We start from the raw sequence: 21,466 nt of genomic DNA, 5'->3' as shown, positions 1-21,466 counted from the left end.
CCCCACATCTGCTTGGAGACCGAATCCAGACCCTGTGGCAACTCATCTCTTCATCTGCTTATAAGATGTACATCTTGACTCCAGACAACAAATGATGTAATAAGTACTTGCTGTCTATCTTGATGAAGGAACAGTTATGACAGCTATTTAGGAAATAAACAAGGCCAATTGTATGTGACAGGACAGTCAGAAATAAACTTCACTCCTAACACAGCATTCTCAATTTAATGTTGATTAAATGCCCAAACATCATTCTGCTTTCAGCAGATGACCACTTCCAATAAACTTCCAATAAACTGGAGTTCTTAATAATTTAACTGCACTCATTTTTGTTCAATGGACATTGCAGTAACACATCGATACAGGTGTGCCAACAGGTGTGGCAGTTCCAACAAGTTTAAAGCCATCAGTCAAAAAGAATCAAGATGTTTCACTTTAGCATCTGCTTGGAGAACTGATTTGTGCTTGTACAAAGTTATTTGAATTGTAACCTTTTACTAATTTTTTGCCACCCAACATGCACGCTACTGGAAAGGGTTGCAGTCCATAGGACAGGCCATTAAGCTGTTCGCCGTGCTTGTACAAAAGAGACAATTTCTTTTGTACAGTGAACCTGTAAATACTGTACATAGCATCTGTCTTCTCTGTCAGGACAAGAGGAAGAAAATCTCTTCAGTGAGCTTAGCTGGATGACAATCATACCATAAGTTGCTGTACTTTTTGTGTCCATAAAGCTTTTATTCTATGTCATTCATTCATCATTTTACTCTAGCTTACTCAATGTTTACAACAGGCACCAGGCCAAGGAAAACAAAATGTAACAAATAAACAAGACAAGCATATTTGGCCAGACTGTAGAAACCATAGGTAAATTAAAGGGTATTTTTACCCTAAAAATGCAAAGTGCATCTGTATAGTAACAGTCAGTGGTATATACAAACTAGACATACAAGAAAAGTTGAAATGTGCTGATTCAAAGTTTCAAATTTCTACAATCTGTACTTATGGCTTTAAATCCTTAGTACTTTTACAAATAAAAGTGATACCTTAAGGCCTATATTATAAGTATTCTTGGGTCATTATATATTTCTGTATTGATAGGCTATCATAACCACTCTTCAGTGTAACACAACAGCTTCACGGGTCCATAGCTGCAACAGGTTGTTTTACTGTGATTCACTAACCTGAAACTTACAAACTTTAAGCATTTTTCTTTCTTTATTGAAATGCCAAAGACATCATCCATGTCAGGCCAATAAAGATCGCTGCTTACATGTACATACAAATATACAATTAGCTTCTTACATACAACATACATACATACGAAGTCTGGTAGTAAGATATTCATGAATCAACATTAGTTTTAGCTAATTGACCAGCTCATAATCTGAAGGAAATACATGGGTGCAAATGAGCAAGCAACAATGGACCAGCATAAGGTTTAAGCCTCCACAAGGCCCTTCTGAGGGGTCATAGATAGTATGAAAATAAGGAGTATAAATTGCCAGGGGAGTGAGCCCGCTGGAAGGGTTATGTTTACCCTGACTGCACATGGAGGCATATTGTTCTCCTTACATTTGACTATATTTTCCATCCAGGGTACGTAGTCTGGTGGAGGCTTGAAGGGTCTTACTTCTATCCTTACATGTATCTACAAGATACGGAGACAAAATTACACATTCTATCTACAAGATAATATTCCTGACAATGTACAAGTATTGGTGCCGTTTCTAAGTGTAAAGTTTGGCCCTCCTGGATCTGTATCGTGTCAAGGTTGGAGGTGTGAGTTCTGGATAGCAGCATTTTGTGGTGACGTCATCTTCCGTCCTTCAGCCTCGAAGGCCACCGAAGTAGTCTGTGAGGGAATAAGAAAGATCTGGTAAAAATCAACAAATCAACTCATGTATACACCAAAGCTCAAGCAACTGGATGTCTAAGCTTCGTTGACACAACTCAATGGAAGTTAAGTTAAAACTGTTTCCTGATAGGTGCTGAGCTGCGAACAACCTGCTCCATTTCTCAAGCTAAGTCTACAATCTGACCCAGCTGGGGTTTCAATTGCCGTCGCTCTAGAATTGTAAACACGAACACTCCTCCAAAGGCCTTGCGCCAGTGCCATCTTATTATTCTATGTAAGAACCCCCTAGGCCCTTGCACCAGTCTAATCTCTGTCGGAACCCCCTAGGCCCTTGCACCGGTGTCATCTCTGTCGGAACCCCCTAGACCCTTGCAGAGGTGTCTTCTGCTAGGCCCTTCAGCTTGCAACGATGTCATGTCTGTATGTAAGGTGTGAGGAGAAGGAACTGACCTGTGAAGAAGTCCCGGACCTGTCCCACGACGGTGGCGGACTCGCGCCAGGCGGAGAGGTCCATCTGCGGGATGGAGGCGCAGGACACCCGCTGGTTCCCCGGGCCGGGCAGCTCGAACACGTGCCGCTGCATGGAGCTCGTGTCGTCTGTGTTGTCGCACAGGACCCGCGCTAGCGTCACCTTACGGACCTCACCCAGCTGGCCTGGAGAGAAAACAGGAATGAAAGAATAAATGAAGGCCGGGCAGCTCGAACACGTGCCGCTGCATGGAGCTGGTGTCGTCCGTGTTGTCGCACAGGACCCTCGCTAGCGTCACCTTACGGACCTCACCCAGCTGGCCTGAATAGAAACCAGGAATGAAGGAATAAATGAAGGCCGGGCAGCTCGAACACATGCCGCTGCGTGGAGCTGGTGTCGTCTGTGTTGTTCCTGGTTCTCAAACCAGCTAGAAGCGGCGATTTGTATAACTTATAGATCATTAAATTAGTCCCAATTGCCATGTGTATCAACGCAACGGACTAGATAAAGCTATTAAAAGTATACAGTACAATGGAAACGACTTACGTTGCGAGAACTGTCCCTGGTTCTCGAACCAGAAGCGGTCGCCCTTCCTGAGCTCGCGGAACTGGCGCCCGATCAGGCAGGTGAAGGTGGGGCCGAGGAGCCCGCCCGGGACGGAGCGCTCAGCCAGCCCGGCCGCGAACAGGTCGATGTCGTCCACGTGGCTAAAGGGAAGAACAAGTCAACTTATGACTCCATGATAGTTTCATCCACTGTTAGTCATCATTGATAATGACAATGAATTGTATTGCATATCTATGCCCCATTGAGGCTAAATGCAGTAAGTTATACAAAGGGTATAACAAGAAAGGTATGATATGATTTACTTATGTCCGCAGGTTACATACTTCTCTCTTCTTAAAACATTTGTAGACAAACAAATAGTTTTTTTTTTTCATTCTACCGTAGTCAGATGATGACATTAGATACTTGAACACACCTTCCTTTGTTAGGTGTGTATTATAGTGTGTAAAACTGAGTTTCGGCGCGCTCATATAGTTGCTTACCTGTAGAGATCTGCCAGCTTGGCCCTTGTGGAGGCGTCGGGGATCTCGGTAGCCAGATCGTCGAAGCTGCGAGCGCGCGGCAGCCCGCACAGGACCCGCCAGGCGTTATACCCGGGCAGGCCGTGGTCGCGGCCCCGCTGGATGTTCAGCGCCGCCAGGTCCAGGCCGAGAGAGCCGGCCGGATCCGCGAACAGGTTCTTGGTCAAGCCGCTGACGATGAAGCGGTCGAACTTCTCATGCGGCGTGCTGGCCAGTCCGCGCACGATGGAGTCCAGCCCGCCCTGCACGTTGTTGTACACGTGCTGCGGGTTGAAGAAGCTGTGCGTCAGCTGGACAGGTGAGTGCGCGTTGTGGTTGTACGACGACGTCGAGCGCTCGAACTGGCTCTTGACCAGGCTGTGTCCGAAGCGGTAGGCCGCCGTGGCGAACACGTTGGAGATGGTCGGGTCGACGGTCTCGTCGTAGCCGCTGTAGTAGCCGTTCCGCCGGAGCACCAGTCCGTACTGGATGAGTGAATGAATGGGTGATTGGTTACGACATTGCTAGACACAACACCCAGTAGTAGCAGCCCGAGGTTAGACATCCAAGGTTAGTACGATTCAGCAGATAGAAGTTAGCTAGATATGATTTTCGTCAGTGTCGCTTAAGAGATGTTGTTGGAGAGCAAGATTTGTACCATAACTACGAATTGATATGTAAAGGAGGTTGAGACACATTTTAGATACTCCAACAGGAAACAAACATTGAGACAGCGTTGAAAGATGTGTTTAACGCCCTTCCCAGTGTGAGTGGATCAAACTTGACAATTTTGTCTCCGGGTTTTTACATGCTGCAAATCAAGTCAAATCATGGTGATAGTCACCTGTTATGTCAATCCTTCAATAAATGTGGTAAACTCATACCTCGTTCATGGCGTTGAGTCCGAGGACGATCGGGAGGTCCTCCGCGTACGTGATCTGCTGGATCATGGCGCCCACGATCTTGCGCGTCTCGTAGAAGACGCGGTCCTCGTCCCAGTGGGAGTTGATGTCGGCCAGACGGGCGGCGATGCGGTTGTGCTCCCGGAGCCAGACGGTGTGCATGGAGGTTAGGGCGGGCTGCTCGTTCACACGCACGTCTCCTGCCTGTAGGGACAGAGGGGATGGATTAGATGAACTGTTTCTCTGTTTTTTTTTGTTTGTTTGTTTGTTTGCTTGTTTGTTTGTTTGACGGTGTGCATGGAGGTGAGGGCCGGCTGCTCGTTCACACGCACGTCTCCGGCCTGTAGGAAAAGAGGGGACGGGTTAGATGAACTGTTTCTCTGTTTGTTTGTTTGTTTGTTTCTTTGTTTGACGGTGTGCATGGAGGTGAGGACAGGCTGCTCGTTCACGCGGACGTCTCCAGTCTATATGTACGAAGACAAGGGGTTAGATTTGGTGCACCTTGTATAGTTTTAAAGCTTTAGGTAACACAAAGAGGTCATCATCATATCTTGTCGCTCCATCTCCTTATGAGGAGAGGTGAACTTCCAAGATAAATACTCGAAGCGTTTTGATGATATGAAGTGTGTAAATGAAAGGTAGCTGGGGTTGGAGAACTCGGGACAGTGGAACTCCTCAGTGATGGTGCTGAAAAGGGTCAGGGTTAGGGTTAGGTTAGGGTAAGGGTTTGGGTCGGGGATGCCGGATGGGGTTAGGGTTGGAATTAGAGTCAGAGTTAGTGCATAAATGAACGTCAATTTACCTGGAAGCATGGCTGGTTGCGGCTGCTGGGGTTGGAGGACTCCGGGCAGTGGAACTCCTCGGTGATGGCACTGGGCAGCAGCTCCTTCTTGCTGGAGTCTCCCGGGTTGGACTTGGACTTCAGCTGGCCAAGCCCTGATCCAGGCAAAGCAAAAACGAGGGTTAGGAGTCATTTTTATAGATTTCGCAATGGAAACAATACCGTAGCACAAAAATATACCACCGCGAATATTCAAAGATTTACCGTAACAACAATAATGGGACGATAGTGAATGAATGGACTGGCATGGAACTAACGTTAAGTGAAAAATGAATTAAGAGGAACATAAAACTAGTTGTCAGATCTTCTGTAGTGCCCCAACGGGATGAGAGGGGGAAATGAGGGTGGAGAGAGGGAAGGGAGGAAGGGAGAGAGAAGGCGATGAAGAGAAATACAAAACCCACCTAATGATGGATCCCTGAGATGTTCCAGCTCCTCCTCAGACGACCCGTAGACCATGGAGGCGTCGATGAAGGCGGTGATCTGATCCAGCTGCTGGCGGCGCCCCACGCGACACCCGGGGTTGGGTGCCGGGCTGGACCGCACGAACTCCATGCAGGAGTGGCCCCCGAAGTCCGGGTCATTTGACGGGATGGGGATGTTGAAGCACCGCCTGTCTGGGGAGCCGCAGGGGCAGGCGATCAGGCCGCCGCCGTACGCTGGAGGGGCAAAGGAACGATCAGTAAATGTCAGGAAGTCGTAGCCGGAAATCCACTTTATTTCGCTTCCAACGATCACTACCCCGCCAACAAACGCTAATATGTGCGCGGGGTAGCAACCGTTAAAAGCGGGCTTCAGCTATTAAGAATCCGGTCTTGTTAGGTCGCCAACAAACGATACCTTGTGCTGACAAGGCTGGATCAGTCCAGGCCAAAAAAAAAGTTGACCTAAATTAGCTCACTAGTCGGTCAGAGATTTCATTCAGTCACAATGCAGGAGAATTTTCCAACTTTCCGTCGGCTCTAGTCATCTTCCTAATAGCTATACTGACAGGTTCTAACTTCGAACTGCATTAGCTGTCGCTGCTGCAGAGTGAAGAATGCGGCCCCTGATGTGACTCAACGAGGTTTTCCATCACTTAGCGATCTATCAACGTGATGAAACTATTTGCGTACGTAGAAAAATATGTCTCAGGGCATAGATAAAAATCGAAAAGAACAGCAACAACCTGGGGTGATGCCTGGGACAAATCTAAGCTTCCACCTCTTTGGCTACAGTGATCTCCAAGCTCACTGAACTGTCATCTTTCGATTTCTGGTTACTTTATTAGTGTTTTGGGCGGTTCCTTAACTGATACCCAAAGTGAAGACGACAGTTTACCTGAGATCACATGCGTATGAGGTACTAGTAGATAAGACAAGACCGTTTACCTGAGGCGACAGGTGTGTGGGTGATGTCATGGTCCAGGAACTGCCCCCACTGCATGACCAGGTGCGTGTTGACGGTGGACGTAGTGCGCATGTCCTCGTGAAGGGTGAAGCTGACCTCCCGGGCGCTGGGGAGGGCGGCGCCGCCTCGGCCGCGGACTCGTGGGGCCTGTACACCTGGGGGGTCACAAAAATAACATGGGAACCGTTAGATGGGGCCTGCACACCTGTGGGGTCACAAAAATAACATGGGAACCGTTAGATGGGGCCTGCACACCTGTGGGGTCACAAAAATAACATGGGAACCGTTAGATGGGGCCTGCACACCTGTGGGGTCACAAAAATAACATGGGAACCGTTAGATGGGGCCTGCACACCTGTGGGGTCACAAAAATAACATGGGAACCGTTAGATGGGGCCTGCACACCTGTGGGGTCACAAAAATAACATGGGAACCGTTAGATGGGGCTTGCGCACCTGTGGGGTCACAAAAATAACATGGGAACCGTTAGATGGGGCTTGCACACCTGTGGGGTCACAAAAATAACATGGGAACCGTTAGATGGGGCTTGCACACCTGTGGGGTCACAAAAATAACATGGGAACCGTTAGATGGGGCTTGCACACATGAAGGGTCAAACAAGTGAACATATCAGTTAGCCTCAGGCGCCAGACCTCTAGATCCGCACGTTAACAACCCAACCCTCATATCGAGAAATGTAGAGGTGACCCGGTGCGCTTAAATGTTTATGCGTCTAAAATGCGAAGCGAAACAGCATTAGGAATCAGTCCATAGAGTTCCGTAACAACATTTTTGGCGGGCTTTAGGTAAAGTTTGTGGCCGAAAAACTCGCGATCGTCTTTTCGGTTCGATAGCCAGTGATATATACAACTTCGGCACCGCAAAGCAAGAACCTAAACCAAAGGAATGTCAATACGCCCCCAGACATTATCTGATCACCTATCGAGCCAAATATTGTGTTTTTTCGCAAGGATATCAAACTTGAGTTCGACGAACGAAGAAGAAGACGTTACGTACTGTCTGCGTACTGCGGGCGCAGCAGCCTCTTCATGGGCTGGATAGCAGCGCCCCACAGCGGATTGTCGAGGTTGTTGCAGCGCCCGTCGACGGAGCGGAACTCCCTGACGGCGGGGTCGGGCTGGGGGCAGCGGATGGCCCGCAGCTCCGTGTTGGTGCACACCCGCCGCGTCGCCGCCGAGTCTGACGCCGCGCTGAAGTCGTCGTCCGTCTGACCACTGCAGGGGATGAGAGAGAAAACTTTCAGACAGGATGTCAGACTATTTCCAATCCATGGCCTACGCAAGACCACACAAGCAAGCTTATCGACTCCAGGGCCAACATGCTCCCAGAGAAATTTGCCCATAGACTGATCTTTTATTCTGATGTCCTCTTGTCATGTCTATGTTCTAATTAATGTAAAAACTACCGGTATAACGTCTTATGTTATCACGTCTTATTGTAGCGTGTTACGTTTTTAAATATTCCGCCATAACGTCTTCCATTATATTCTAACGTCTTACAACCAGGTGAGTTGACAGTGAGGACCTCCAAGGTCAGCGATGGGGCGGGCCTCGAGCTAGGACTTCTTGCTATATTCTAGCGTCTTATGATAACCTCTTACATGCATACGTCTTAGCTTATTATCGTCTCAACCTAACGCCTTACGTCCTAGTGAGTTGAGAAGTGACGTCCTCCAAGATCTCGGCGCTCCGTGCGATGGGGCGAGCTTCGGGCTTGGACTTTCGGAACATCGCGAGTAGGCGTCCGGCGGGGGAGACCCGCGCGTCGTCATCGGACGCTAAACACAACAAACAAACAAACAAGGTCAACAATATGATAAACAACAACAACAAATAGGCGGCCGGCGAGAATCACGCGTCGTCATCGGACGCTTAACATGGCAAACAAATAATGTGAACAATGTGACCAACAACAATTTGGTGACTAAAAAAACAAACATTAGATGGGAAATGTCACAAATATATCAAATTGGTGGCTAAAACAAATAATGTCAATAACGTGACAAATAACAAGTGGAGGGCTGACACAACAGACTACGTAAACAATGTGACAAACAAAAACAATTTGCATCGATGAATTCAAGTCTTCGAGTTAAAGTTGGAAAGACGTTATTTTCCTTGCTGCTTTTCAATTTCTCAGTACTTCAAAACGGGGAAGTTTGACAAGCAAAATTAATTACGTTACAATGATCTCATATCTCCATACTTCCTCATGAGTTAACCCTCATATCTCCATACTTCCTGTCTTTAACCGTCATGTAAAATTGCTCACCTGCCACAAAGAGGTCCTCCTCCTCCTGAATGGCACGGTCCACCGACAGCGTTGCCCTGGCAACGGCCGCCTCCAGCTCTCTCTCGGAAACCTGAGCCATCGCTATGGCAACCAGGCCGACCAGAATGAGAAGTAACCTGGCAAAAAAAAAAAAAAAACGGTGGAAAAACTTTAAACTACACTTTTCTGTACATCGCTGAAACCCCATAACACCGTTCATCTCAATAACTTAGCCCTCACCGGGCCTTCCAAGCGGTAATGAATATTTGAATTCAGCAAAAGTTCGTATATATTGGAGGGAGTCAACCCCCGGTATCTTTTATAAAGGGTGACATTTCTCCTATTTGCACGAGCAATTGTTACCTTATGGTGACCAAATCTCCCCTGGTACACTGTTCTTCCTTTTTGGATACATTTCGCTGTTTTATCAGCGTCACTACTAAGCTTTCATTAAAGAAGTACGATGTAGTGATATTCTCAAAATACTATTTAACAGAATTAACGGGACGGTAAATATGGCACTCGTACTTAGAAAAAGAGGACGTTGTTTTACCATAATCATGCTGCTCCAAGCAGGTGTATTAAAGGCCCTGCACAATTTTAAAGTTTACGCGCGTTTTGCTACATCAATGACTCTTTTCTAGCGTTGCACAGTTTTAACGGTTCGCCAATGTTGGTAGATAAGCATACTACGAAATAGGTCAAGAAAGGTCACTGCAGCTGTGTTCCATCAAGTCGCTTGGAGAGCGGCCAAACCTGACCTTAAACAACATCAAAACAACCCGTGGGCTTCCGAGTTCGTGCAAAGATAAAGAACCTATAGCTCAGCATGACTTCGCAGTTCTCAAGTTTTAACATTTCCGAGAACTGCCGAGGTCGGTGCTAAAATCCCCGGCCCTGCAGAAGGACCCCGGAAGTCACCAAGCCACGCCCACAAGCGCACTTCCGGTATCCCCCTGGGACGGGACAAACCACTGTGCCGTGGGGGTGGATAGGCTATAAGTGACTTTGCGGAAAATAAGAGAGAACCTATGTTTTGTGTAACTCTTTTTGATGATTTCCGAAGAATAGTTTCTGATTTCATGCCAATCTTTAACACAACAACAAAAGGGGGTCAAAATAGATGGTGTGAACTTTACTTTTTAAAGTATCAAAGCTTAGAAAGTTTGGTCGGAGAAAAATATAAACAATGATAATTTTCTATGTGAATTTAGGTTCTAATACGACAAAAAATTATTTTTGTGGCAATGACATGGCAAAAATCAGGAAACATCGTTCAAAATGAGCAGAATACGAACGATGAAGGTTGTCATAGCATAACTTTTTGGTTATGTTCAAAATTGTGTCAAACGTAGATAAACATATTTCCAAAAAAAAAAAAAACAGCAGCTATAGAGCTAATAGAGTGATATACAAGACGTGAATGCTCACGGCGAGAACATAAAACAAAGAGGGAAAAAATAAAGAGAAAAGAAACAGATCCACGACTGTGACCCTGACCTCTACCCTAAAACTCCAAGTCTTGCGGAAGAAATATTTACGAATAGTTTTGTGTAACAGTTAACAAAAGCAACCCCAAGGCAACTTACCTTTGAAACATGTTGCTTGCTTTTCTGCAGTGAAACTGTCCAACTGTCTGTCCTGTTTCTTGTGAAGTTTGGCTGTGAACTGTGCGTGCCCACCTCACCTGCGGGTTATATACCCCCGGCCAGCTGGCTGTGACGTCACCGGAAGTACGGCTACTGAGAAGTCAGGCTGAGGTTCCTCTGCCGAACTTCTGGCGCATTTCTTAGTCTCCTACGCAGGCTTCTCGGTGGGTGTTCTGACGTAGGTTACTGGACTATCTACAGGCTGTTTTCTGTCTATTGGGCCAATTTCTACAGTACTATTTTTCCAGCGACCGGCTGTGGAGCCTGTTAGAGACTAGCCCCTGGTCGTCACTATACTGTTACCGATTAACCAAACCTCTTCACGTCAAAGATTACCCAACACGATTATCCGATAAGCGGGGTGGGTTCTTTTATGTGCAGAGGCCTGGTGCTTTCGTAGTCCAGGCAGGCGGCAGAAGATTTAGTACGTAGTCTGGTTCAGCTCCGTGGTCAGCTTGTAATCTCCAAGCAGATCCTACGGTAGCATTAGATAGAGAAAGCTGGCAGAGGAGTGAAGCCGGCTTAGGAGTGTGTTTCGCTACCGGCAAATATATACCTCTTGGCTGCACTCCTTGGACAGTTTGGTGTTATTTTATGCCATTGTAGGATCTGCTTGGAGATTAGTCAGCTAGCTGTTACTCTGGAGAAAAGTACCCTGATCCTGAACCATCGTAAAGCCTCCGAAAGTCTGCGAAGGAGATATATAGGTGCCCAGGCTATCAATACTCTCCAAACAGAGACTTTTGGGGGCATTTACATTTTGTATTGTTTCTTAATGCGCACCGGTTTTGTACTGGGGAGTAACTTGAGTTGGGTCGAAGGGAGGGGGGTCGGGGCGTCGGTGGCAGTGGTCGGGATTGACATTAGAAATTCCCCAAATGATTGTAAAAGCCTCCAATGATTGTAAGAAACTTATCCCATACTACAACTCCTGTATTAGTTAGATAAGCCCTAAGTTAAGTTATAGCACTGTAGTTATGTAGATGCCATACTTTGTACCTCGTACAATTGTTGTGCAATAAAGTTATATATTATATTATTGCGGGGGGGTGGGGGTGTAAGGTATCCGACCACTGCTATCAAGTGGCCCCCACCCAACCTCTGCTCGGAGAATTCCTGGCTATCAGGAGATGACATGGCAGAGAAGACCGGAAGCTAGCCGCGGGGTCACCGTCCTCTGGCACGTTTTCCAGGAGTTCACGGGGAGAGATAAACTTGTTTCCGTTCCTCTTCTCAGATCACGTCTGGTCTCCAAGCAGATGTTAGGAGCCGTCACGGACCTTTCTCGGTGCTTTGTCAAGCCAATTTCTTTGTTAGTATTGCATAACTGGTAACAGACCTAAGTATATTAAAGCTGCTGCAGTCTGTGGCGTAGCACTGGCCATGGGCTGGTTCCTTTGTTGGAATAATGGGTGGACTACCTTACTGCCATAGATAGCTTATATGCTAACAAATGATTCACAAATTTGTTTGCGAAATCTGCCACAGATTTGGGGCTAGCCACTTTTCTGTTACGCTTGTCCTGTGTAACAATTACTATGCTCTTTGATCTAACTGTATTGCCCGAATTGAGCTCAGAGATGACTCTAAGAATTCTGTATGACAACTGCAGGAGTTGATCACGACGTTATGCCCATGTTAATTTGATTATATGGATGAGATCCTCTAGATATGGGAACCCCAGAAGGGCATCCGCAGGTCATTCAATATTCAGCCTCTAAACAATGGTTCCCTGTACAAAAAAAAGAGGAGAAAGAAACTGTTAATAACTCAACTTTCTGACGTTACTGGCACACAAACATACCCTCATATGAAAGCCCGACATCTCAGCTATCCGAAAAAACACATTTCGCCAAGTATCTAAGTTTTCTAACGGTGAAACTTCCGGGAATCTGAAACAATTGACCCCTGACCTCAAAACCGCACCACAACCCAGTGAGAAGGCCAACTTTATACCCCTCAGCAACGACAAAAACTCAGCTTTTTGGCCCTAATCAGAAAGTAGAAATCCTCCCCTGTCACACCCACCTCAAAACTGCCAGGATTTCTACCCATTTGACCAGGAAAAAAATCTTGAAGTTTTAGGCCCTGAACTATATTCGGATTGACCTGCGGATCCCCAGAACTGATGCGAGCGTAGTTTTGCCCAAACAAGTTGCCTTCATTATGAAATCTAAGTGGTCAGACAGGTTGAACAGACGAAGAAAAACACTGAATATTGAATATCAATTCTTCATTTTTGTCCTTTCACATCTTCTAATTGACGTTAGCATTCTATATCAGTATCCGTTTCCGATATATACACACATATATACCAACTAAATTTTTAGATGAACGTTTCCAAAATAATATGCACACAGGACCTTTACCCAGTGTTAATGTTATCATAGTTCCATACACGATTGTTGTCCAATTCTAAATTAATGTCATAGCAGGTTCTTAGTGGACTGTAGTCCAGCGTTAATGTGAATGTAGGCCCATTTTGTTATATGACTTATTACATGTATTTCTGTAATTGTTACCATGTTGCACATTTTTTAAATCTTTGTTGCACACTTTTTAAAATGTTTGTATCATTGTGTTCTTGAACAAATAAGTTGGAAAAAAGGCTTTCTCCTGTTGCTAAGCTAAGGTTACAACCCGCAGTACGTACATCTGGCTGTCTCAACGTGCAAAAACATGGGCGTAAGTGGCCAAACGTGGCCACCCAAAACAAACGATCTAAAAAGGGAAGGCCGGTTGTGACCTTAGCTTTCATCTGACGTCGGCACTGCTTTGACAGTTGGTATGCCATAACACGACTGGTGCACAACAAGAGACGGCTGGATGTCGGATATCTTCGCACAGCCTGAAAACATGAAAATAACCATCCATGACGAGTTTTATCATTTGTTTTGTCTCTGAATAGATTAGACTCTTTTTATACAACCACAGCTTTAGTTTCACCGACGTTTCGGTGACTGTCATTTTCCTAGGAGCAACTCTGACCGGTTCCCATTGTACTGCAGAACAGGTGTCGCTGCTTACAGATGCGGTCTCAAACGTAAGTGATGTACATATGTGTCAAAATTTCTACCAGGAAGGTGACAGTCAACGAAACGTCGGTGAATATAAAGTTGTGGTTGTGTAAAAAGAGTCTCTTTATTCCATGAAACAATCACACTGTATTAAGATTATGCTCTAAAACCTAAAGTGATATAAAGCATAAAGTGATTACCAGATCATATATGGTGATTCATGCTAAGATACCGATGTAGGAATGAGTTCTGATAGAAAAGACACACACATTGACTACACATGCACCTGTGATACGAATCGTACATGTCATATGATACCGACTGGGCAAACATACGTACTTGTTCTGGTCATGTGATACTGGCTGCTAGTATCAACAAATACCTACCCTAGCCATGTAAGGCTTAGGTAACATTTCCAAAGCGGGGCCCGGCCGGGATGTTTTAAAAAACGAAAAATGAAAATGTATGCCTAGAAGTATACACAAATCATGCCCATGAGTCTTATTTTGACATATTAGGTATTTTGATGTATTTTATGTCATTCTGTTCGCTCCCGAAAGCTGACCGGCCGGGCCCCGCTTTGGAAATGTGACCTAAGCCTACTAAGGACTATCCACGTATACACATACCGTACCTGCCCTGGCCATGGCCTGACTGAGTTCCTCTGTAAGAATCTGTAGAACCTGCTGGACTCCTTCTGCACCCTAAAGAGAAACAGAATATAGAATAAAGAATTTAACATTCTCTGGGTAGTTTTAAAGAACGCTTGCAGGTAGATGTGCAAAAGCTAGGTGTGACGGATCGTTCAGTGTAATATAACCAGCTGCTGCCGCACCGCGTGCCTGCGAAGCTGGTGTGTTACGCCGAACGGCGGTTATACCGGCTATATAGATACACATACAGGGAAAATGTCCAACATTTTGTACTAAAAAAACTCTGAAGGATCCTTACATACTTCGTTAGGCCTACGTCACATCTCCAAGCCGGGGCGCGACCGGGCAGCTTTCGGGAACGAAATGATATGATATAAAAGACACCAAACTACACAAGACGTAAAGAGAATAGTCGTGCCGTCGTGGGCATTATTTGTGTACAATTTGACGTACACAATTCTATTTTTCGTTTCCACAAACAACCCGGCCGGGCCCCCGTAGGGAAATGTAACGTCAGCCTTACTTTTCATAAGATCTAACCTGGAAGATCGGACTCACATTGTGGGCCAGACCCCATAGAGCGGGCCTGCCGATGAACACACATCTGGCCCCCAGCGCCAAGGCCTTCAGCACGTCCGTCCCAGTCCGGACCCCTCCGTCCAGGTAAACCTCCGCCTTACCGTCAACTGCACGGACGATGTGCGGCAAGACGTCAATCTGGCGGGAAAGGGAAAATATTAAAAGTGCGTCAGGAAGCATTTACTAATCGATTTTGGAAACGGTCACTGAAGTATCCACTATCTTTCGTCAGTGACACTGAAGAGATCCTTAACTATGAAAGCAAAAAAAGCTGAAGACAATTTCGGATGTCCAATAGGAAACAGGGTAAGACAAAGTCAAGCTGAATGTCTAAATCTTTATCGACGTATAAAGGAGAAAATGGTTCCCTTACCACCATGGTAAATTACAAACAGTCATATATTAACACTGGTCAAACTTTGACTATTATAGAAGTCGACTCGACGTTGGCACGGTCAGTTTGGCGGCACTTGAACCCCACTATATTACCCTTTTCTTTTTAAGATTCGTCCTCGAATCTCCGAGTTCGATATCCCTGTGTGGCACATCTCTAGCCTGTTACAGGGTTAGCATGGGAACCAGTGTAAGAGGAGGGTAGAAACAGTCTCCTGGCTCCCGGGATGCAAACCCGCGCCGAACCCGAGCCGCCAGATCACAAACCCAGCACGCAAACCATTACGCTAGAAGGGTCAGTCCCGTTTAGCATGGTCAGTTTGGCGGCGCTTGAACCTCCACTGCTACACTACTCCCTCTTTAGTTTTCTACTCCTCGAATCTCCGAGTTCGATATCCCTGTGTGGCACATCAACACACAGCACACAACAATAAACAACAACAACATCTCTAACCTGTTACAGGGTCGGCTCAACTCACTGGTTCCCAACCAGTCTAAGAGGCGGGTAGAAACAGTGTCCTGGCTCCCTATTGTGGCATTGCATTATCGTATGTCAGTAGCTATAGTAAAACAAGGTTAAGTGTAAGATTCTCCTGACCGTTGCCGGCACACCGTCCAGTTCCCTCCCGCCGTGGTTGGACACGTAGATGCCCTTCACTCCACGGTCCACGGCCATCTTCGCATCTTCCCCTGCAGCATATGCGGGGCGGGTACAAAACGGTGACATCAGCATAGAGTAGCTCAGGCTTTTTTGTTTCAGTTTACTTTGACCGAATAACGAAAGGCCAATGTCATTATAATCAAATCAACATGGGCTTAGATGTTTGCTTATTCCGGCTGTGACGTAACGGAAGAATGTTCAACCAAAGGGTCTCGGGTTCGAATCTATGTGTCTGTCAATGTAAACAAAATGCAGAGGAGGGGCCAAGGCAATAGATAAAGAAGACAACAGGCGGTTCCGGTGGATGAAAGAAGCAATCTGGATAAGGATGTCAACCCCAGCGTCGTCTGGGTTTGTGTTCTCGCCGCAAAAGCGCCACCTACATAGGCTACATATAGCGGCAAGAAGCAGAACTCCAGTTATATAAGCTATTAGGTTATATAGTCTATCGAAACGTCAGCTAAAGTGATATTAACTGGTTGTGTAAAAGAAAACTCCAGCTAAATCCTGTGATGTACCAACCTAATGAAAGTATTTTCGGAAGGAAAATGCACTATTTTCTTCTACCTGAGAGAACCCCCTTCAGAACCACTGGCAGCCTGGTGTTCGCCACGACCCACTCCACGTCCTCCCACGTGGCGTACTCCTTCACCAGCTCCAGCAGGCTCTGTCGGTACTCCGCGGTGCCGAACGCGTGGGGCGGGTCGGTCTCGAAGATGTTTGGAAACCTTGTAAGAAAGACAAGGATCTTAGGTAGTGACGTTTTGTATGTATCTTAGGCCATGCTGATTTGATTATTTGGATGGCATTCTCTGGGAACCCAAAAACTGATGCGAGCGTGCGAAAACAAAAAAAAAGGTACATTCCTCATTTGCATATTTGGTATCTGTTTATGTTTCACAAATCATGAATTACATGTTACATTTATTGACGTCAAGTTATGGAAAACGATGGAATTATACAAATTTCTCCTTAATCATGCAAATGAAGTCCCCATTGCACAACATGTACATGTGTATACCATTAGGAACATCTTTGCCTAAGCTACCTGCATGCCTAAAATGATGGAAATCCGTCCTTTCTTCAGTTATCCTCTTTGGAATGTGTTGACAAAAACGTCCCTGCAGTTCCAAAGTTAAACGCTAGGGGGCTCATGTCATGGAGGTAATTACCTAACGGTAAACGGGTAAGATCTAGGTGACGCCCCGGGCTTTGGGAATAACGGCTGGTCTATGGTGAGGAAGATGGCGGAGTATCCCGCTCGCTCTGCCCGTTCCAGCTGGCGCTTCACGTAGCCACGGTCGTTGAAGAACAGCATGTAGAACCAGTGAACACCGCCAGGAGCCGCTTCAGCAACCTCCTCCAGGGAGCGGGTAGACCAGGAGCTCAGCACCATCCCTGTATTCATGGCGGCGGCGCCTGGATGGAAAACAACTTCTTATATTCCTTAATCTATTTGTCATTTCTTTTTTATTGGATAGAAAACAACTTCTTAAAGTATCCCATAAAATAAAAGCCAGCCCCGTTCAAAGTCTGTGAAGGAGGACACAAAGTCCTCTAACCCCCTGACCTACCCTTGGCGGTCGCCAACTCCGCGTCAGGATGAGCGAATCGGTGAATGGCAGTTGGCGCAATGGCTACCGGGATATCCAGCTTGGTGCCCAGGACCGTTACCGAGGTGTCCCGGATGGACACGTCACGGAGGTTGCGCGGGATGAGGCGGTATCTGAGCGGGAGGGAACGGCAGGTTAAGTACTGGCTTCTTATGTTTCGTGAAAGGCAAATATGACAGGTTTTTGCTGGTGTCTTTGTCTTTCTTTCTTTATCTTTCTTTTTTTTCTTTCATTCCTTTTCTTTAAATCACCAAATTTTAAGAGGATGATGTAGACATAATGTCAAGATTTTCAGAAATTTAAAGCTATTATGACGTAATATGACGCAATAATGACGTCATCAATTTGACTATTGGCTGGAACCATGAAAAATGGTATTCCCAAAATTTCAAGGTATGCTACAAAAATGACGACATGCATATATAAGATACCAGTTTTGCTTCGCCACTTTATTATCACCACCTTGAATTATAAAAATACTGCAAATTTCAGCAAATAATCGCAAAAGACAATGGAAAACGACTAAAAACTTACATTTAAATATTATTTTATGAAAAAATACCAGGTAGGTACAAATTTGAAGGATAATAATCTAGTTATTCTTGATCTAGTCGTATGGTTCACCATCTTGGATTTTGGCCAATAATGTCATTAAGTTAAGCATAATTTATTCATATTTAATTATGAAAAATCTTCTCGATAACATGATATTTTAACATAATATTTTATTTAGGCAAGAAAATAGCAGTAAAATAGCAATTAAACGTGAAAAATACATTGTAAGAAACAAAATTAGCGATTGGCGAGAGCTTTGGCATAAGTGTCCTCACGCGACCCCGTGCGGGTCCAAAGTCGCGTGATAATGTATCAAGGTTAAATAGAGGTCGAAAAAATAGCGCCGTCACATTTCCAAACCGGGGCACGACCGGGAAGCTTTCGGGAACGAAAATAAAAGTGTGGTAAAAACACCAAACTACTCAATACGTGAATAAAGTAGTTGCGGGCATTTTTACGAACACGTTTCCATTTTTTCGTTTCCACAAACAGCCTAATCTCCAAGCAGATCCTACATTGGCATACGATCGTACCAAACTGGCCAAGGAGTGTAGTCAGCCAAGAGGTGTCCATTTGCCCCGGTAGCCAAACACACTCCTAAGCCGGCTTCACTCCTCTGCCAGTTTTTGATACTATCTTAGGCTACCGTAGGATCTGCTTGAAAATAAAAACAGCCTGCAAATGTCAACACCTTACCGCCGAAAGGCCTCCAGGTTATCTTGGTACGTTTGCCCGGTGCCTGCAGTTTTACTGTAGTACGACCAGACATAATCCAGCAACTTCTCCTGCGCAGACTTCTCAAAGTCTGCTATGGAGGTTAGAGTGGCTACAGACATCGTGGACTAAACACGGACTCGAGTTTTAGTGGAACAGCGCTCGCACAGACAAGCTTCCGGAAGTGAGTGGCTTCCAGAAGTTGGTGTTCAAGGTCCAAGGTAGCAGAACCGGTATTCATGCGCGACCCCCCAGGGGTCAATGACGCTAATCTCCAAGCAGATCTTACAATGGCATAAGATGGTACCAAACTGGTCAAGGACTGTAGTTAGCTAAAAAGTGTCCATTTGCCTTGAAACGAAACACACTCCTAGGCCGGCTTCACTCCTCTGCCAGCTTTTGATACTATCTTATGCTACCGTAGGATTTGCTTGGAGATTATATGACGCGATGATTCAGTGATTAACGGATGAAATCCTTGAAGGCTTGGAGTAAATTCTTACGTATTTGAGAGGCGCCAAGTATAACCTGTGCTGCGTGGGAGGGTAATATGTCTGTTATGAGACTGTATGATTTGGGTTATGAAGGTTTTCCAGTTCGTGTATAAATTCGCCTCATTACGCAACCGTCTTTGTACTAGCGTGATTCGGCTACAGTTACTGAACTCAACAGTGCATTTCAAAGAGGGCGTCGAAGGGTGATACGCAGTCATTATCTTCTCCTGTTGGCTGTGGCTCAAGAGAGACGAGCAGAATTGGAGACCAGAGGGGCGAGGCGAGCAGTGATTGGCCACCACTGCTGACCGGTCAGCACGAGGATGTAGCGGGACAAGGTTGAAACATCCTGTGAATGCTGACTACCCGCCTGACGACGTCGGACCCCTCTGAGAACCAGAATCTCCCACCAAAGAAGGTGGGTGATTTCCACGCATCTCGGATGTATTTAAAGGACTTTGTTAGCACACACACACAAAAAAATGATATACACACACATTGATGCACACACAGACACACGCAACAAATATATTCATGAATGCTGTAGTAACGTTACGTACTATTGCACACACGCGCATACACACACACTGCTGCCCTTCATAGTGTTAATACTAGTGTTCTTAGGATGGACTCGACAGGAATTGTGCCTCAGTGTCCTTGGACAATTTTAGAAAAAAAGTATGGGAAGTGTTTCGGGAGTATTTCTTTGTTACATTCGTTATGTTCGTTCATATCATTTAATTCCCAAGCCGTGACGACACAAAACGTATCCATTACTGTAATGACAGCATCTGTTTTTACTTGTCAGCAAAAACATAGGCCACTGGGCCCTAATATGATATCTATCTTACAAATAATGATTATTTCATATACCATTTGGCAACAGGCGCGACATTATGATCACACATTATTGCAATGATAGCGTCTGGTTAAAACCAATGTTAGACAATGAAGGCTGTCACAAGTAATTAATACCGACATTACTAATAACTATTGTTTCGTATGGCTTACGTAGAATTTTATTCAAAAGGACCCATTACTTTAATGATAGCACCTGTTTTGAATCGTTAACACACGTTATCGTAATGATAGCGTCTGCTTAAAACCACTTCTAGACAATGACGGTTGTCACAAAGTAATTGATACCGACATTGCTAAATTACTATGTATGGTTTGCATAGAATGGTATTCAAAAGGACCCATTACTTTAATGATAGCACCTGTCTTGAATCTCTGACAGAAACAAAGACTATGGGACACTAGCTATATTTTAAGATACAAATAACTGTTATTGAACTAAAAAGGACCATTTACAGTAGAGTCATACTCAAGAGGTGATGGCGCCTGTCTTATCTTAGCGGGAAGGTCATGCTGATTCAATCATATGGATGGCATTAATTCTCTGGAGCCCAAAACTGATACGAGAGTGTGAAGATAAAAAGGTTTCTGCACAAAAAGCAACATTCATTTTTTTTAAATAAAATTCAATATGAAATAGAGCCAAATGTTTTTCAGCATTCATGTAACTTGCAAGGTTCATAAAGTTTGATAAAATTGCCAGGAACAAATGAAAGATTCTGGTATACAAGGACCGCCTCACCACACAGCAACAATCCTCTTCTTGTTCCGATACCTCAGCAATAGAAAGTCATAATCCTACTTTCAGTGTGTTATATACTGTGTATTTTAATGTTATGTATATAAATGAATTCCGCTTTGCATCAATATGCTTAATACTGAAGGCACTAGAGAACACCAGCAACTGAAATACTCTCTCGGCTGGGCTGGCAGGACGTTAAAGCAACACATCAATACTACATGTACAATCTGACAGTCTGTCAATCTACAAATCCCTAAACGACAAACTCCCAGCCTACTAACCTGGGAGCCAGCCGGGATCGGGCAGCTAGGACAGTTTATTCGGTAGCCCAAGACAGTCAGGCCCGCCGATCTCCTATTAGCGCCCAGGGGAGTTTAAGCCCGATTAGGTTCATCTGCCCTTTTCGATAACTCCTTCAGGCTTAAACTCCTCCGGAGCACTAATGTGAGATCTGCGGGCTGACTGCCTTGGGTCCCCGAATAAAACTCGCTAGCTACCCGGTCCTGTCTGGCTCCCAGGGTACCAGCCTACATGCTCCAAATGTTTGTCTACTGCCAAGATCAAAGCACAAGAACGACCATACATATGAGTCCAAGCAATCAATTTGTTGTCCCAAAACCCCAGCGAGCGACCTTCAGAAGAGCCAACGTCTACCACCTGAGACCCAACATCTGAAGCAGTATGCCACCAGACATACACAGAGCCCCAAGTCTTAAACTT

The 21,466-nt window shown here is 45.4% G+C and overlaps 2 protein-coding genes across 2 annotated transcripts; both read right to left on the bottom strand.

The window, feature by feature from the left end:
* Nucleotides 1-868: 868 nt before the first annotated feature.
* LOC118425379 (peroxidasin homolog) lies at nt 869-10,547 on the bottom strand. The gene is made up of 12 exons (XM_035834187.1): nt 10,408-10,547; nt 8,819-8,955; nt 8,192-8,324; nt 7,544-7,761; nt 6,508-6,681; nt 5,444-5,796; nt 5,099-5,393; nt 4,279-4,637; nt 3,377-3,879; nt 2,874-3,034; nt 2,309-2,512; nt 869-1,855 (listed from the first exon to the last, which is right to left on the bottom strand). The coding sequence occupies exons 1-12, from the start codon at nt 10,416-10,418 to the stop codon at nt 1,830-1,832; spliced, it is 2,574 nt and encodes an 857-aa protein (XP_035690080.1). The 5' UTR covers nt 10,419-10,547; the 3' UTR covers nt 869-1,829.
* A 2,421-nt stretch (nt 10,548-12,968) lies between these two features.
* LOC118426283 (hydroxyacid oxidase 1-like) lies at nt 12,969-18,818 on the bottom strand. Its single transcript, XM_035835581.1, has 8 exons — nt 18,635-18,818; nt 17,345-17,496; nt 16,943-17,189; nt 16,338-16,498; nt 15,708-15,799; nt 14,696-14,854; nt 14,119-14,188; nt 12,969-13,315 (listed from the first exon to the last, which is right to left on the bottom strand). The coding sequence occupies exons 1-8, from the start codon at nt 18,772-18,774 to the stop codon at nt 13,215-13,217; spliced, it is 1,122 nt and encodes a 373-aa protein (XP_035691474.1). The 5' UTR covers nt 18,775-18,818; the 3' UTR covers nt 12,969-13,214.
* Nucleotides 18,819-21,466: the final 2,648 nt, after the last annotated feature.

This window comes from Branchiostoma floridae, chromosome 11 (genome assembly GCF_000003815.2).
Source record: "Branchiostoma floridae strain S238N-H82 chromosome 11, Bfl_VNyyK, whole genome shotgun sequence".
Lineage (NCBI taxonomy): Eukaryota > Metazoa > Chordata > Leptocardii > Amphioxiformes > Branchiostomatidae > Branchiostoma > Branchiostoma floridae.
Note: the sequence above shows the minus strand (reverse complement) of the source record. Positions and strands in the feature narration are given on the sequence as shown.

Excerpts from the sequence above, each read along its gene's own strand:
- LOC118425379 (XM_035834187.1), bottom strand. Across the intron at positions 6,682-7,543 it reads GCGCCCGCAGTACGCAGACA|GTGTACAGGCCCCACGAGTC; the intron begins GTACGTAACGTC and ends GTGACCCCCCAG. Across the intron at positions 1,856-2,308 it reads GGTCCGGGACTTCTTCACAG|ACTACTTCGGTGGCCTTCGA; the intron begins GTCAGTTCCTTC and ends ATTCCCTCACAG.
- LOC118426283 (XM_035835581.1), bottom strand. The coding sequence starts at position 18,774 with ATGTCTGTAGCCACTCTAACCTCCATAGCAGACTTTGAGAAGTCTGCG. Across the intron at positions 17,497-18,634 it reads AACCTGGAGGCCTTTCGGCG|ATACCGCCTCATCCCGCGCA; the intron begins GTAAGGTGTTGA and ends CCTCCCGCTCAG. Across the intron at positions 14,189-14,695 it reads TATGGGGTCTGGCCCACAAT|GGTGCAGAAGGAGTCCAGCA; the intron begins GTGAGTCCGATC and ends GTTTCTCTTTAG.